Below are 14057 nucleotides of genomic sequence, written 5' to 3' on the forward strand. Positions count from 1 at the left end.
TGCATATAGGTGGCATAGTATTGTTGTCTCATCTGTTTGGCGGTGTTCCGCAGCTGGTCTGCTGCATCCTGAGCGCAAGTTGAGAATATGGCCTCTATCTTGGTTTCCAGGTTGCGTATTCTGCTGTAGAGCTGGCGGACGAGGTGGTTGAGGAGTGCGAGAGAGGTGCGACGGCAGAGTTTCTCAGCGTAGTCTGTGCTGTAGGTCGACTTGAGTGGGTTTGTGATCTGTTTGTGATCCTTTCGGGATCTTGTCTGCTTTCTTGCATCTTTGTAGAAACTTAATGTCAGTGTCTATATGCGCGATCTTCCTGGAGATCCTCTCCACTTTGAGCCGGCAGTTTGCGGTGTCGATGGTAACCATGATGTGGAGATGCCGGCGTTGGACTGGGGTGAGCACAGTACAAATATTATTTGTAGCTCTTGATAAGGTATCAGCAGCAACTAATTCTTGTCCTGGCTCTTTAAGCTTGACTTTTGAATTCTTGGTTGTGTGTATCCTTTCATTTATCGCAAGCATCCGCCCCAAGTAGCGATGATTTGTCATTTTCTACTATTTGAAAGTCAATTGGCATACTGATGTCTCCATTCTGAACAATGAGACAGCAGGAACTTCTCGTGGCTATGGTATTTCTATTATAGTCAGTCAACCAACAGGTTGATTTCTTTAATGTGGTGTGCTATATGCTCGTCTTAAATTCTTTTCCATTATTAAATTTGTGTGTGCTCTTATATTTATCTTAAATAGAATTTCAGTCTCATTTATTTCAAGTAGTACAGTCTACTCTTTAATAATTATTGAAAGCCGTAGTACTGGTTTGTAATTACATTCCAGTGCATTAATCCTAGTAATTGCATCAACCATTAAAGTATCCTTTAGTGCATATTGGGAGGAATCATCATTATCAGTCAAGATATTCTTTCTTTTCCTTCACTCTGCACACTCTGAATCTTCCTATAGCCATTGTAGGATTTTTAAAATTTATTCGCTGTAAAAGCTGTTGCGAAATGGCACTGTGCTGCAAAGTGATTGAATTTGCAACAATTGGAACATTGTTTGTCTTTTGTTTCTGTGGGCGTGGCCAAAGCACGTGCATGTCATCATGCTTGTGAAATCACTCTCAAAATGGCCACCAGCCATTGTATGCAGTTTTCTATGCTGCGACACAGCATTATTGGCGACAGCCACATTTCCCAACTTTGCACCTTTTTCGTTTGCCCAGAACTCCGCATAGTCAGGGGATGCTTGTTCACTGGCTTTGCACATATGAATCGCTTCATCCAGCGGTCGTCTCAGCAAATTTTCTCGCAAACGTTCGTCATTAATCCCAAAAACAAGCATTGAATCAGCAACGGAGGAGGTTACACAACTGCGTTAACTTTAAAGCAGTAATAAAATAATCTACCAACCCCCCCTTTCAGCTGCAGCCTTTTTCTGAACATGTAGCGCTCATAGGTCTCGTTCACTTGCTTTTTGCAGTGAGCACGAATTTCTGTAGCACTATGTTATACTTTGTTTTATCCTCATCTTCAGCAAATTCAAAGGAGTTAAACAACTGTAATGCCTGCAGTCCAGCCAAATTACGAAGAAGCACTATTTTCTCTGATCGCAAGCATTTTCTAGCGCGGAGGCAGATATGAAAACTCCAAACTGCCATTTGAAAAATGTCCAATTGTGACATTGTTTACCGACTGTTCAGAAGTAGTCAGGTTTCTTCAGACTTTCCATCGTCTGTGTAGATTTTTTGATCGGTGTAGCTGGGTGATTGTTTTCCTCAATTCTCTTAAAGCTATCCTGTCTAATCTAACTGCTTATTATTTTTAGAAATATACTTTTGCCGCGAAGTTGGGAAATGTGGCTGTCGCCAATCATGCTGTGGTGTTCTTTGTGGTTCTAATCAGAGGATGGTTGACATAGTGTTCACCAAGACCACAACTAGCTTTTATATTGATCAAAGCTTAAGATTTATTAACACTACTTAATTGGATTTTACTCTTACTCCTATATAATAAACAGTTGATAATAAACATTCACAATCTAGTCATCTACTACTAATCTCTACACTAATACAATAACTATGATCTACTCTCACTCACACTATCTTTCCTACAGTCTGTCTTCTCGCCTTTTCCTCAACCTCTCACCCAGAAGGCTTAGCATTAATGCCTTATATAGTGCTGCATCTAGCTCCCTCTAGTGGTTGCTTTTGGACAGCAGTTCTGTACATTTATCATAATGTCACAGGTAGGATGGTCTTTCAAAGGGTCGATGCAGACTCAATGGGCCAAATGGCCTCCTTCTGCACTGTAGGCATTCTATGATTCTATGATTCAAATGTAAATTAGCTCAGTAGAAAGGTTTGCAACAGAGTGAGGAAAACGGTCATGTGTATAGAAAGGGGGATGATTTGTGCGTCTGCCTCAATGTTGAGCTACTATAATGTTTCAATTCCTAGCCCTGATAGCCTGCAAAATAAGGCAAGATTTTCACATTGAAGAAGGAACTAATCTTAGAGAAAAACAAGCAGTCTCCCACAAGAGATACATAATGTAACATTTTGCACACACTGTCACTGAATGTAAAATTTGGCTCTTTAAGTAAATTCTAATCCTGAAAAAATGCTGTGCAAAGATTCACCTGTGAGCGTGTAGGTTTTTCCAGGATTTAAATGAAGGAATTAGACCTTTTATTTAATAATAATAATCTTTATTAGTGTTACAAGTAGGCTTACATTAACACTGCAATGAAGTTACTGCGAAACTCTCCTAGTCACCACACTGAAGATTATTATTATTATTACGGCGCTGTTCGGAGAATTCAGAATGCCCAGTTCACCTATCAAGCACATTTTTGGGACTGTGGGAGGAAACCGGAGTACCCGGAGGAAACCCACGCAGACCACGGGGAGAATGTGCAGACTTTGCACAGACAGTGACCCAAGCCGGGAATAGAACCCGGGTCCCTGGCGCTGTGAAGGATCAGTGCTAACCACTGTGCTACCGTGGAGGTAGTGCATCTGTCACCATTATTTAGTCAAGAAAGGGGATGGGGTTGGGTGGACAGACCTGCAAGATCCTGATTAAGTTCAGCTTGAAGGGGTTGATACCTTCCCCTATCTTGAGTCATCATCACGGACGATATAGAGGCTATCAAAGAAATCTGGGCTAGATGGAACAAGTGTCAGGCATTGTGAACTCATTAAAAAAATTGTGGTGTAGTCATAGCATCTCGAATACAATGAAAATTCATCTTCTTAACCCTTTTTGCGGCCGGTGACGATGTATAGCTCTAAAAGCTGGACCATCGGGAAAAGCCACGAAACTTGAATTTGAAATGAAAGAACTCAGACGGATATTGTGAGTGTCATGGACAGCCAAGCGGACAAATTTGTGAGTGCTCGAGAAAGCTGCTGTTTATAGGAACGTTATCTGAGGCAGTGATGTCAAGGAAGCTCACTTACTTTAAGGCATGATGCAAACAGGAAGGGAGCGTTTGGAAAAAAAAGAGGTATTGCAAGACAAAACACCAGGAAAACGTGCACAAGGAAGACCCAAGATTAGGTGGATGGATAATAACTGAACGTGGATTGGCCTGTCTATCAGACAGGGAGTATGGAAAATGACTGCTCATAGTGCGGCCATCCCTCGGAAAGAGGACAGATAAAGTGCCTGGATAAGTGAAATTTGATAGGAAGGCATTGTATTCATTCCAAATGTTTGCAAAATGTAATTTTAAATCCTCTTTTTTTCAAACATCTATTTTTATATTTATGCATGCACATATAATACGGGGTTATCCAGGGCAGCACGGTAGTACAGTGGTTAGCACAGTTGCTTCACAGCTCCAGGGTCCCAGGTTCGATTCCCGGCTTGGGTCACCCGGTGCGGAGTCTGCACGCGCTCCCAGTGTCTGGGTGAGTTTCCTCCGGGTGCTCCAGTTTCCTCCCACAGTCCAAAGATGTGCAGGGTGGGTGGATTGGCCATGATAAATTGCCCTTAGTGTCCAAAAAGGTGGGGTGGGGTTACTGGGTTACGGGAATAGGGTGGAGCTGTAGGCTTGGGTATGGTGTTCTTTTCAAGGGCCGGTGCAGATTCAATGGGCCGAATGGCCTCCTTCTGCACTGTAAATTCTATGATTCCATGATTCTAAATGGCTCACATTTTGGAGAATGTTTTACTTACAAAAGGTTTCAGAAGAAAGCCGATGATCCTCTTCAGTAATTTAGGCAGCTTCTGTATCATAAACAGATCATTCAAAGTCGGATCGATTATGTCTCCTTTACTAGAAAACATAAAGTCATGTAAGAATCAGCCGTGTTCCCTTGTTTGTATGTGGACATGTCAAAGCACATAAGATGGTTGGGAAAGGTCAGAGGAACAAAGCTTTCTACCTATCGAGTGCTCACAGATCAGAGTTACATCCTGAACCATTCTGTGAAGATCCCTAATTTGCTGCAAATCATCCGTTTATATAAATGACACCGAACATCGAAAGAACAAGAACTGAAATAATGCTAACAACAGCAACTTTCTTAGCCACTTCAATAAAGGAGACCGAGAAAGAATGATCATAATAGGCACGCATTAGGGCACTGGCACAATTTTGGAGTCCGAACCACTGACCATATTCCTTGGACTTGATTTCATTTGACCTTTGATCCCTGCAGATGGATGCCCTTAACTTTTCTTACTTAACCGAATCGTGTGATATTTCCGATACTGAGCACGAACTAAGGTCGAGTGGTCAGTTGTCTAATATGAATTCAGAATGATTAGGAAACCACGAACAGACTACACCAGACAACAGCCAAGTTAACTGATAACATCTGAAGATAATTAGACCATAAGACATAGGAGCAGATTTAGGCCACTCGGCCCATCAAGTCTGCTCCGCCATTCAATCATGGTTGATATTTTCACATCCTCATTCTCCTGCCTTCTCCCCATAATCCCCGATTCCCTTATTAATCAAGAACCTATTTATCTCTGTCTGAAAGACACAAGTGATTTGGCCTCCACAGCCTTCTACGGCAAAAAGTTCCACAGATTCACTACCCTCTGGCTGAAGAAATTCCTCTTCACCTCGGTTTTAAAGGATCGTCCCTGTAGTCTGTTGACAAATCTGAATGTTTCAAATTGCACTGAAAAGACATTTTCTTCAACTCTTTTGCTAAAATGAGACTTACAATCTTTGCACCAGTGTAGCGCCTCCATCAGCCCCCATGCCCCTTAATATCAACTCATTCCACGCATATTGAGCTCTCAGATGTGTGAAGGGAACCAGCTGAAAAATAAAACATGAAAAGTTCATGTAAAGGTGAGCAATAATAATGGAGAATAGCAACACAATCTGCTCAGAAGTAGCTGTCATTCTTCCCACCAACCAAAATGATTTAATATTTCAGTTGAAGTATTTAGAATTCTTAGTTCCACTTATAATCACACTTTAGGAAATAAAAATCAATGAATACAAACCTTAACATAATCAGGAACAAACTGAACTAATCTTCACTCAAGGGCCTAGTCTTGACCAATGTGGTGTGGAATGAAGACTCACTCTTAACTGAGTTAATATGGTTCTTCTTAACAAAAATTGAATCTGCTCCTCATTGCCCACCTATTTCACTTCCAGCCAGACGATTAGGACATGAATTCACCCTGCACCATTTTTGCAAGGATTTGGTCACATCACATACATAATACTATCAAGGATACATCTTTATGGTTGGTCACAAATAATTAAAGGTTAGAAAACATTTCTATAATAATAATAATCTTTATTGTCACAAGTAGGCTTACATTAACACTGCAATGAGGTTACTGTGGAAAGCCCCTAGTCGCCACATTCTGGTCCCTGTTCGGGTCACAGAGGGAGAATTCAGAATGTCCAAATTACCTAACAGCACGTCTTTTGGGACTTGTGGGAGGAAACCTGAGCACCCGGAAGAAACCCACGCTGACACAGGGAGAGCATGCAGACTCTGCACAGATAGTGACCCAAGCCGGGAATCGAACCTGGGACCCTGGAGCTGTGAAGCAACAATGCTAACCACTGTGCTACCAAGCTGCCCTTTTCAAATAAAGGGTGAGATCTTCAGGCCTGCAATTTATTCTGGTCCCACCGATGGCGCACCCCAGCGGCGTAGGGTGGGTTCAATGACAGCGGTGTGACCAGAATATCGTGCAGGCGTGGCCGCCTCCCGCCATTCAAAACACGCCACGAGGAGGCCAGAGAATCTCCCCCAAAGAGATTAAGCACATGCTATCCAAGTTGCTCACTCCCCTCGATTTTAGGTTGGTCAGACTTATTGATCTGCATTTCATCTCCCCTCCCCCACCCCCACCCCCACCCCACCCCCTCAACCCCTCAACTTCACCCGGCAATTCAGTTGCACCCCAAAAGAACTCCAATAAGTTTTTTAACTGGCTTTAATGAACCCATTTTGGCTTTTATTTACTGCCTTGCCCCAGTCGAAAAGACAGCAGAGAATTGATAGCACGATCAGCTATGATTTTTATTGCAATGCCAATAGCTCATTCATTCATACTACAGGGCTGTACCCGCTGGCTGTCCACGCACCCGGTTTAGAAATAAGCAATATTTTTAATAGTTTAGTTTAATCAGATATATTTTGTACCACATATCCTCAACCTTGAAACCCAGATTGCACCACTGGCCAATTCATCGAAATTGCTTCTTCATACGTCATGTTATCAGGGGCGTCATTCTCCGACCCCCCAGAGGGTCGGAGAATGGCCGTTGGCCGCCGTGAATCCCGCCCCCGCCAGTTGCCGAAGTCTCCGAAGGGAGAAAAGTCGGCGGGGCGTTAATGGCGCCGCTGCCGCGGAGAATGTCACGGGTCTGCGCAAGGCAGCCGATTTTCGGCCTGCTGATATTCTCCCTTCCGGATGGGCCGAAGTCCCGTCAACGTGATAACCGCCGGGGTGGAGGTTGGGGGGGGGCCGTGCCGGGGTGGAGGTTGGGGGGGGCCCGTGCCGGGGAGGGGGATGGGGGTGTCCGTGCCGGGGTGGAGGTTGGGGGGGGGGTCCGTGCCGGGGAGGGGGATGGGGGTGTCCGTGCCGGGGTGGAGGTTGGGGGGGGGGTCCGTGCCGGGGAGGAGGGTGGGGGTGCCCGTGCCGGGGTGGAGGTTGGGGGGGGGGGGGGTCCGTGCCGGGGAGGGGGATGGGGGTGTCCGTGCCGGGGTGGAGGTTGGGGGGGGGGGGGGGTCCCTGCTGGGGAGGGGGATGGGAGGGCAAGTGAGTTGGTCCACCTGGCCAGGTGCCAGCCTCCAACAGTTGGACCAATGCGGTCCATGCCAACTGGCTGGGGGGAGGAGGGGATATGGGCAATGATGACATGTCGTCGTTCCCCTCCCCCCACCAGGCCGTCATGTTTTCAGATCATCCAGCGATGTTGGCCGCCGTGGCGGCAGCCGCTCATGTCTATGTTGCCCTGGATGAGGAGGAGGAGGAGCGTGCCAGAGAGGCGGCGCAGGCTGCTGCAGAGGGGCAGGCGGCAGCCGCCCAGGCTGGAGGGACACCCGACCGACAGGACGAGGAGGGGGAGGAGGACGTCGCGGCCCCACGGCAACGGAGGCACCCGAGGGCGCCCCGTGTGTACCGGCCCAGGCAGTCATACCAGGACCTCACGGACCGGGAATGCAGGAGGAGACTCCGGATGAGCCGGGAAACCGTGGCACACATCTGCCACCTGCTGGCACACCTATCACCGCGTGGCACTGGCGGGGGACACCCTCTCCCCGTGTCCGTCAAGGTTACGGTGGCCCTGAACTTTTATGCAACGGGGTCATTCCAGGCACCGAGTGGGGACCTGTCCGGCATATCGCAGACATCGGTGCACCGGTGCATCCGGGCAGTGACAGATGCCCTATATGCCATGGCGCACCGCTACATCCGCTTCCCCGTGGACCAGGCCAGCCAAGATGCCCGGGCCGTGGGCCTCTCTGCCGTGGCCGGGTTCCCCATGGTCCAGGGCGCGATCGATGGGATGCACGTCGCCGTGCGGCCACCAGCAGATAACAGGGCCGTGTTCACTAATAGGAAGGGGACCTATTCGATGAACGTACAGGTTGTCTGCGACCACCGCATGATGATCCTGCACGTCTGCGCCCGTCACCCAGGCAGTATACACAACTCATTCGTGTTGTCGCGGTCATCCATCCCCGGCATGTACGAGGGACGCCATCCCCGGCTGAGGGGCTGGTTGCTGGGCGACAGGGGCTACCCATTACGATCGTGGCTGATGACGCCTGTACAGAGGCCACGCAATGAGGCGGAGAACCGCTACAATGATGCCCATGTAGCGACAAGGGGAGTGATCGAGAGGTGCTTTGGCGTGCTGAAGATGCGTTTCAGGTGCCTGGACCTCTCTGGGGGCGCCCTCCAGTATCGGTCAGATAGGGTCGGCCGCATCATTGTGGTGTGCTGCGTCCTGCATAACATAGCCCAACAGAGGGGCGATGTGCCGCAGGCAGAGGAGGGCGGAGTGGAGGAGCAGCAGGAAGAGGCGCAGTCCTCCCCAGATGAGGGGGATGGGGGTAATGGTCAGGGCAGACGGGGTAGACACAGGCGGGTGGCTGTCCACCGTTACCGGCTGGCCCAGCGGGCACGGGACAGACTGATAGACGCCCACTTCACTGACTAGATGGGCGTAGGAATCGGGTAGTATGGCCACAGACCGCACACCGTGGCAACAGCCGACCACCCACACCCCCCACCCACCCAGCACCCTCACCCCTCTCCCCAACCCCCCCCCCCCCCCCCCACCCCCCCATTGCCGATCCACCTGCGGCGCAACGGGCCGGGCTCACACAGTTGCGGGTGGACGCGTGTCTATCGCAGGCCATGGAGGATGATGACAACCCGCCCTGCGGTGAGCTCCTGGGTCTACATCGTTGGACTATGTCTGACCCATGGCCACAGTACCACCATCCACCCGGACCATCCCTGCATGCGGCTGTGACACTGCAGCGCACGGTCCCGTCCTCTGCCCGGGGGATGTTGATGGCGGCCCAGGGGGAAGGGGGCAGACTCACCTGGGGCTGAAGTAAGACCACCCCTCACACACACACTTGCGCTCAATGTACATGACACCCCCGCACACTTTGGACAGAGCACAAAGGCAGCTTCTGTAGGTGTAACATTGACTTTAATAACCAAAGGAGTTCATGCACGTGCCCTAGCCCCTAAAACTCATCTGTGCCCTGCAACCATGCCAACTTACTCAGTGTCTAATTGTTTGGCCTTACGGGCCCTTTGACTACGTCTACGTGGTTCCCCAGGCGGTACAGCAGAACTGGAGGTGGACTCCTGTGATTCCTGCCCTCTGACACTGGATCCCTTTGGCGGCCGTTTCCTGGGGCGTCCTGGCCTAGATGGGCCAGGCTGCGGCCCGGGCGACTGGGATGACCGGGCTGCCAGCCTGTCCTGCCCGTTGCCCACCCGATGCACCTGGGACGGAGGGGGGGGGGGGGGGGCGGGCGGAGGAGGGGGGAGTCCGAGGTGTCACGGTGTACCGGGACCTCCCCTACAGAGGGAGCCGGGACGGACCACACCACCTCCTCCTCCCTCGGGGTGCCCGATGGCCCCCAGGCCTCTACATGGGTGGGGGATGCAAACGGACTGGCCATCCGACGACCCCCCCGACATCTGGCGCTGCCAGTCCTGGAGGCCCGTGCTGGTATCGACAGGGGTCTGCAGGTTTGCAGCCATGGAGCCCAGGGGGTTGGCAAACCCTGTCTGTGACAGTGCGACGCCGGCTCGCACATGGCCACTGGCGCCGATGCCCTCAGCGATGGCCTGCAGAGACTGGGCCATGGCCTGCAGAGACTGGGCCATGGCCTGCAGAGACTGGGCCATGGCCTGCAGAGACTGGGCTATGGCCTGCTGAGACTGGGCTATGGCCTGCTGAGACTGGGCTATGGCGTTGAGCGCCTCTGCCATCTGGCGCTGGCACTGGCTCATGGCCTCCTGTGAGAGGGCAGCCATTTCCTGGGCCACAGACGCCGCCTGCACGGAAAGCCCCAGGCCTCGCAAACCGTTCCCCATGTCTGACACCGTCGCACCCATTGCCTCCACCGCGGACGCCACCCGTGCGGTGTCGGCCTGGGTGGCACGCATGACCGGCACCACTTCCAGCTCCTGGACGCGGGTGGACTCCTCCACCTGCGACCGCAGCCGCCGCAAGCCGCCCGTCACCCTCTTCGCTTGTCTCCGTGTCGGTGGTTGCATCGGATCTATGTGTGGGTGTGGTAACTGCAGGAACCCGGGATCCATCTGGGCGGCAGATGTTCGCTTGGGCTGGGCTGCCCTCCGACCGCCCGGCCCCTCTGCTGCTCCTACCTCCACCTGCTGTACCGGGACGACTGTGTTGTGCGCACCAGTGAGTGTACCAGACGCATCATCACTAAAGTGCCCAACCGAGGTGAGTGTTTCTGCGATGGTAGAGGGTGTTGGTGACAGCCATGGCGTTGTGTCGTGCTCTTCGTCCCACTCTGAGTCCATGGCACTTTGGGGTGGGGGTTCGTCTCCACCCATCCACTCCGAGTCACTGTCCGGTATTTCGTCTTCCTGGGTAGTGCTGTCCCGGGTAGTGCTGTCCCGGGTAGTGCTGTCCCGGGTAGTGGTGTCCCGGGTAGTGGTGTCCCGGGTAGTGGTGTCCCGGGTAGTGGTGTCCCGGGTAGTGGTGTCCCGGGTAGTGGTGTCCCGGGTAGTGGTGTCCCGGGTAGTGGTGTCCCGGGTAGTGGTGTCCCGGGTAGTGGTGTCCCGGGTAGTGGTGTCCCGGGTAGTGGTGTCCCGGGTAGTGGTGTCCCGGGTAGTGGTGTCCCGGGTAGTGGTGTCCCGGGTAGTGGTGTCCCGGGTAGTGGTGTCCCGGGTAGTGGTGTCCCGGGTAGTGGTGTCCCGGGTAGTGGTGTCCTGGCTCGGATGTGACGGGGGCCTGTGGCTGCCCCCCTCATCGCTGGGTGGTCGCTCCCGCACGTGACGGGGGTGTCGTCTCCCTGTTGCTCCAGGTCTCTCCGTCTCCCGAGGCCTCCGAGGGGCATCCTGCGGGCGTCGCATGCCGGAGGGTCCGGGTCTCTCCGTCTCCCGTGGCCTCCGAGGGGCATCCTGCGGGCGGTCTGCATCTGCGGGGATGGGTGCCTGGACGTTTGGTCCTGCGATACACAATGAAGCATGCATGGTTAAACATCAGGCAGTGATCAGGTGATTCGGGGGAGGGGGATATGGGGACGGGCTGTCGGTGGCTCACTTGCTACTACGCCCCCGACCTCTGCATCAGCACCCTCCCGGTCCTCAGGTCCGCCAGCCAATTCCAGGGCCCTTTCCTGGTGTTCGGTCAGTGGCCTCTCATCAGCGGGGCCTCCTCCAGTCCTCACATGCTCCCTATTGTTGTGTGCGCGCTTCTCCTGTGGGGGGGGGGGGGGGTGGCAGGGGTAAAAGGCAACACTGTTAGGCAGGTATATGAATGCACGCCATCGGTTGCGCGTGCATTGCAGAGGTTAAGGTTAGGGCTGGATTCACTTGGGGATATGGGGGAGGGGGGGGATATGGGGGAGGGGGGATATGGGGGAGGCTCACCCTGCCTGCTCTGACGAGGTCGTTCACCTTCTTGTGGCACTGGGTGCCTGTCCGTGGTGTCAGGGCCACAGCGGTGACAGCCTCTGCCACTTCCCTCCACAGACGCCGGCTGTGGCGTGGGGCAACTCTGCGGCCGTGCCCGGGATACAGGGCGACCCTCCTCTGCTCCACTGCATCCAGGAGCGCCTCCACATCGCGTGACTCGAACCTCGGGGCTGAGCGGCGGCCAGCCATCCAGTCGGGTGTTGCGGTCGGGTATTCCGGTCGGGTGGCGGGGAGCAGCGCGGCCTTATGAGCCGCACGCCGTGCGGCGCATATGACGCTGCACGGCGTGAACCACTGCGCAAGCGCGGATCCCATTACGTCGCTGCTAGCCCATTTCGGGCCGGAGACCATCGACCCATTTTTCCGACGTGACGCAAGTCGGATTTGCGCCGTTTTTTGCGCCGATCGGCGGACTTTCCGCCGATAACGGACAATTTCGCCCCAGATTCCTCATTGGTAAGTTCTGCAGCTATGTTAGGGGAAACTGTTGCAAAGATTTGACTACAATAAAGACAGATGTGTTCCAGACAAAGTTTAAAAAATATATTTTGCAATTGTTTCCCTTATTTCTTCAAATAAGGGAAGACTACTAGTCTCCACTCAGTAGTCTCCCCGTGCTTTTCAGTTTGGCTTTTGACAGCAAGTGTCAGAAAACTATCTGATGTAAGCATTTGTGTGAGGGCCATGAAGAGTCCAGTGCGAGTTTGTAGAGTCAAACAGAAAGTAACTTTTATTTCCAACAATATTTACAAAGTACCAGTAGTTGACGACTGGTTCTCCCTCTCTAGCCAATACAATACTGGCCAGATCTATTTATACAACTGAAAGGGTAACGATTGCAGCACCCTGCCCCCCCCCCCCCCCCAACAAGACCAAAATGGAATAAATGGCTGAAATAAAAACAATTGCAAGGATATAGGGAGTGACCTGGGGAGTGGGACTGAGGAGGCACAGAGGTGATGGGCTGCCTGGCCCTCCTTCAGTGTTGTACTTGTCCGATTCTAAAGCACACTCCTCCTGAGGTAGAATCATCATAGACTGTTTTTATTTTATCACAAGAACATTCATTGTGTCTCTGGTCCCTATGACTATTGTCTATCCTTTGGCATAAATCAGTAAACCCACCGTGTGTCCAGCTTCCTCCAGCAGTTGTTTGGTTTCTACAACTGCACGTTTCATGCTGGGATTGGAGATCCAAAATGCATCATTCTCATAATAGCCTATCCTCAACCGCCTGGAGCTGGAAAACACCTAAAATGAAAGAAAATAGTTTCAATTATATTTACACGATGAGTTGTGCAAAGCATTGTGGGCAGCACGGTAGCATTGTGGATAGCACAATTGCTTCACAGCCCCAGGATCCCAGGTTAGATTCCGGCTTGGGTCACTGTCTGTGCGGAGTCTGCACATCCTCCCAGTGTCTGTGTGGGTTTCCTCCGGGTGCTCCGGTTTCCTCCCACAGTCCAAAGATGTGCAGGTTAGGTGGATTGGCCATGCTAAATTGCCCTTGGTGTCCAAAATTGCCCTTAGTGTTGGGTGGGGTTACTGGCTTACGGGGATAGGGTGGAGGTGTTGACCTTGAGTGGGGTGCTCTTTCCAAGAGCCGGTGCAGACTCGATGGGCCAAATGGCCTACTTCTGCACTGTAAATTCTATGAAAAGATTCATTCAGATAGGCCTTTTGTGAATTGAGTTTCTGTCAGAATAGGTAAACGACTCTGAATTCTGAGGCCAGCAGAGGAAGAGCCCAGATTTTCAGGCCTCCTTCATGTCGGAACAAATGGAGAAAGGCTTTAAAAAATGGTGGGCTGGTCCAGCTTATGGGATTCCTGCCCCCAATTCCCATTTGTAGGGAGCCCACACTAAGCACTCCTGTTCTTGCCAGCTCCACTGAAATTCCAATTGAAGAAACATTTAGTCTTGTCCAAAGAAACATGCAGCCATTGAAAGACTGGAAGAAACTGTCTGGTCATCTGCTCAACCTGTTTTTATTGATTCATTTATCAGATGGCTTCATTATGAATGCGTGGCTGAGTTCCAAAAGCTAAATGAGTCAGTCTGGCAGGTGTTCTGTTTACACAGTTCAAAGAGGATGGCTAGTGTCATTTAATAGACAGCTTTATTCCCATCTAATAACTTGATCGTTCTTTGTGGTGGTTTTTCAATATCTCTGTGCATACTTAGAACAAATTAAGATCTCTATAATGTAAACTTCACAGGCTATGTTTGATCAACAGCTTTAGAGAAGGGAAGATAGGGAATGTTTTTCAAAGGGATTTTGAATAGCTGTTTTGTTTCCTTCATGTGCAACCTACTTGCAAGTGTTATTATATGGCTGATTTGTTAAGTGCCTAGCACATACTGGGTGAGTGGGCATGGGAGATTTAAGGGAGCATAGGAGATGGGTGGGGAAAAA

General features: G+C 51.3%; 1 protein-coding gene across 2 annotated transcripts in view; it reads right to left on the minus strand.

Moving 5' to 3' along the window:
- Positions 1 to 14057, minus strand: part of faah (fatty acid amide hydrolase) — a 109787-nt gene that overhangs the window by 40497 nt on the left and 55233 nt on the right. For both annotated transcript variants that reach the window (XM_072510681.1, XM_072510682.1), the window contains exons 8-10: positions 12768 to 12893; positions 5186 to 5283; positions 4182 to 4281 (exon numbers count right to left, since the gene is read on the minus strand). In XM_072510681.1, coding sequence (XP_072366782.1) covers positions 4182 to 4281; positions 5186 to 5283; positions 12768 to 12893 — 324 coding nt within the window. The remainder of the gene's footprint in view (positions 1 to 4181; positions 4282 to 5185; positions 5284 to 12767; positions 12894 to 14057) is intronic.

This window comes from Scyliorhinus torazame, chromosome 7, assembly GCF_047496885.1.
Source record: "Scyliorhinus torazame isolate Kashiwa2021f chromosome 7, sScyTor2.1, whole genome shotgun sequence".
NCBI classification, from domain to species: domain Eukaryota; kingdom Metazoa; phylum Chordata; class Chondrichthyes; order Carcharhiniformes; family Scyliorhinidae; genus Scyliorhinus; species Scyliorhinus torazame.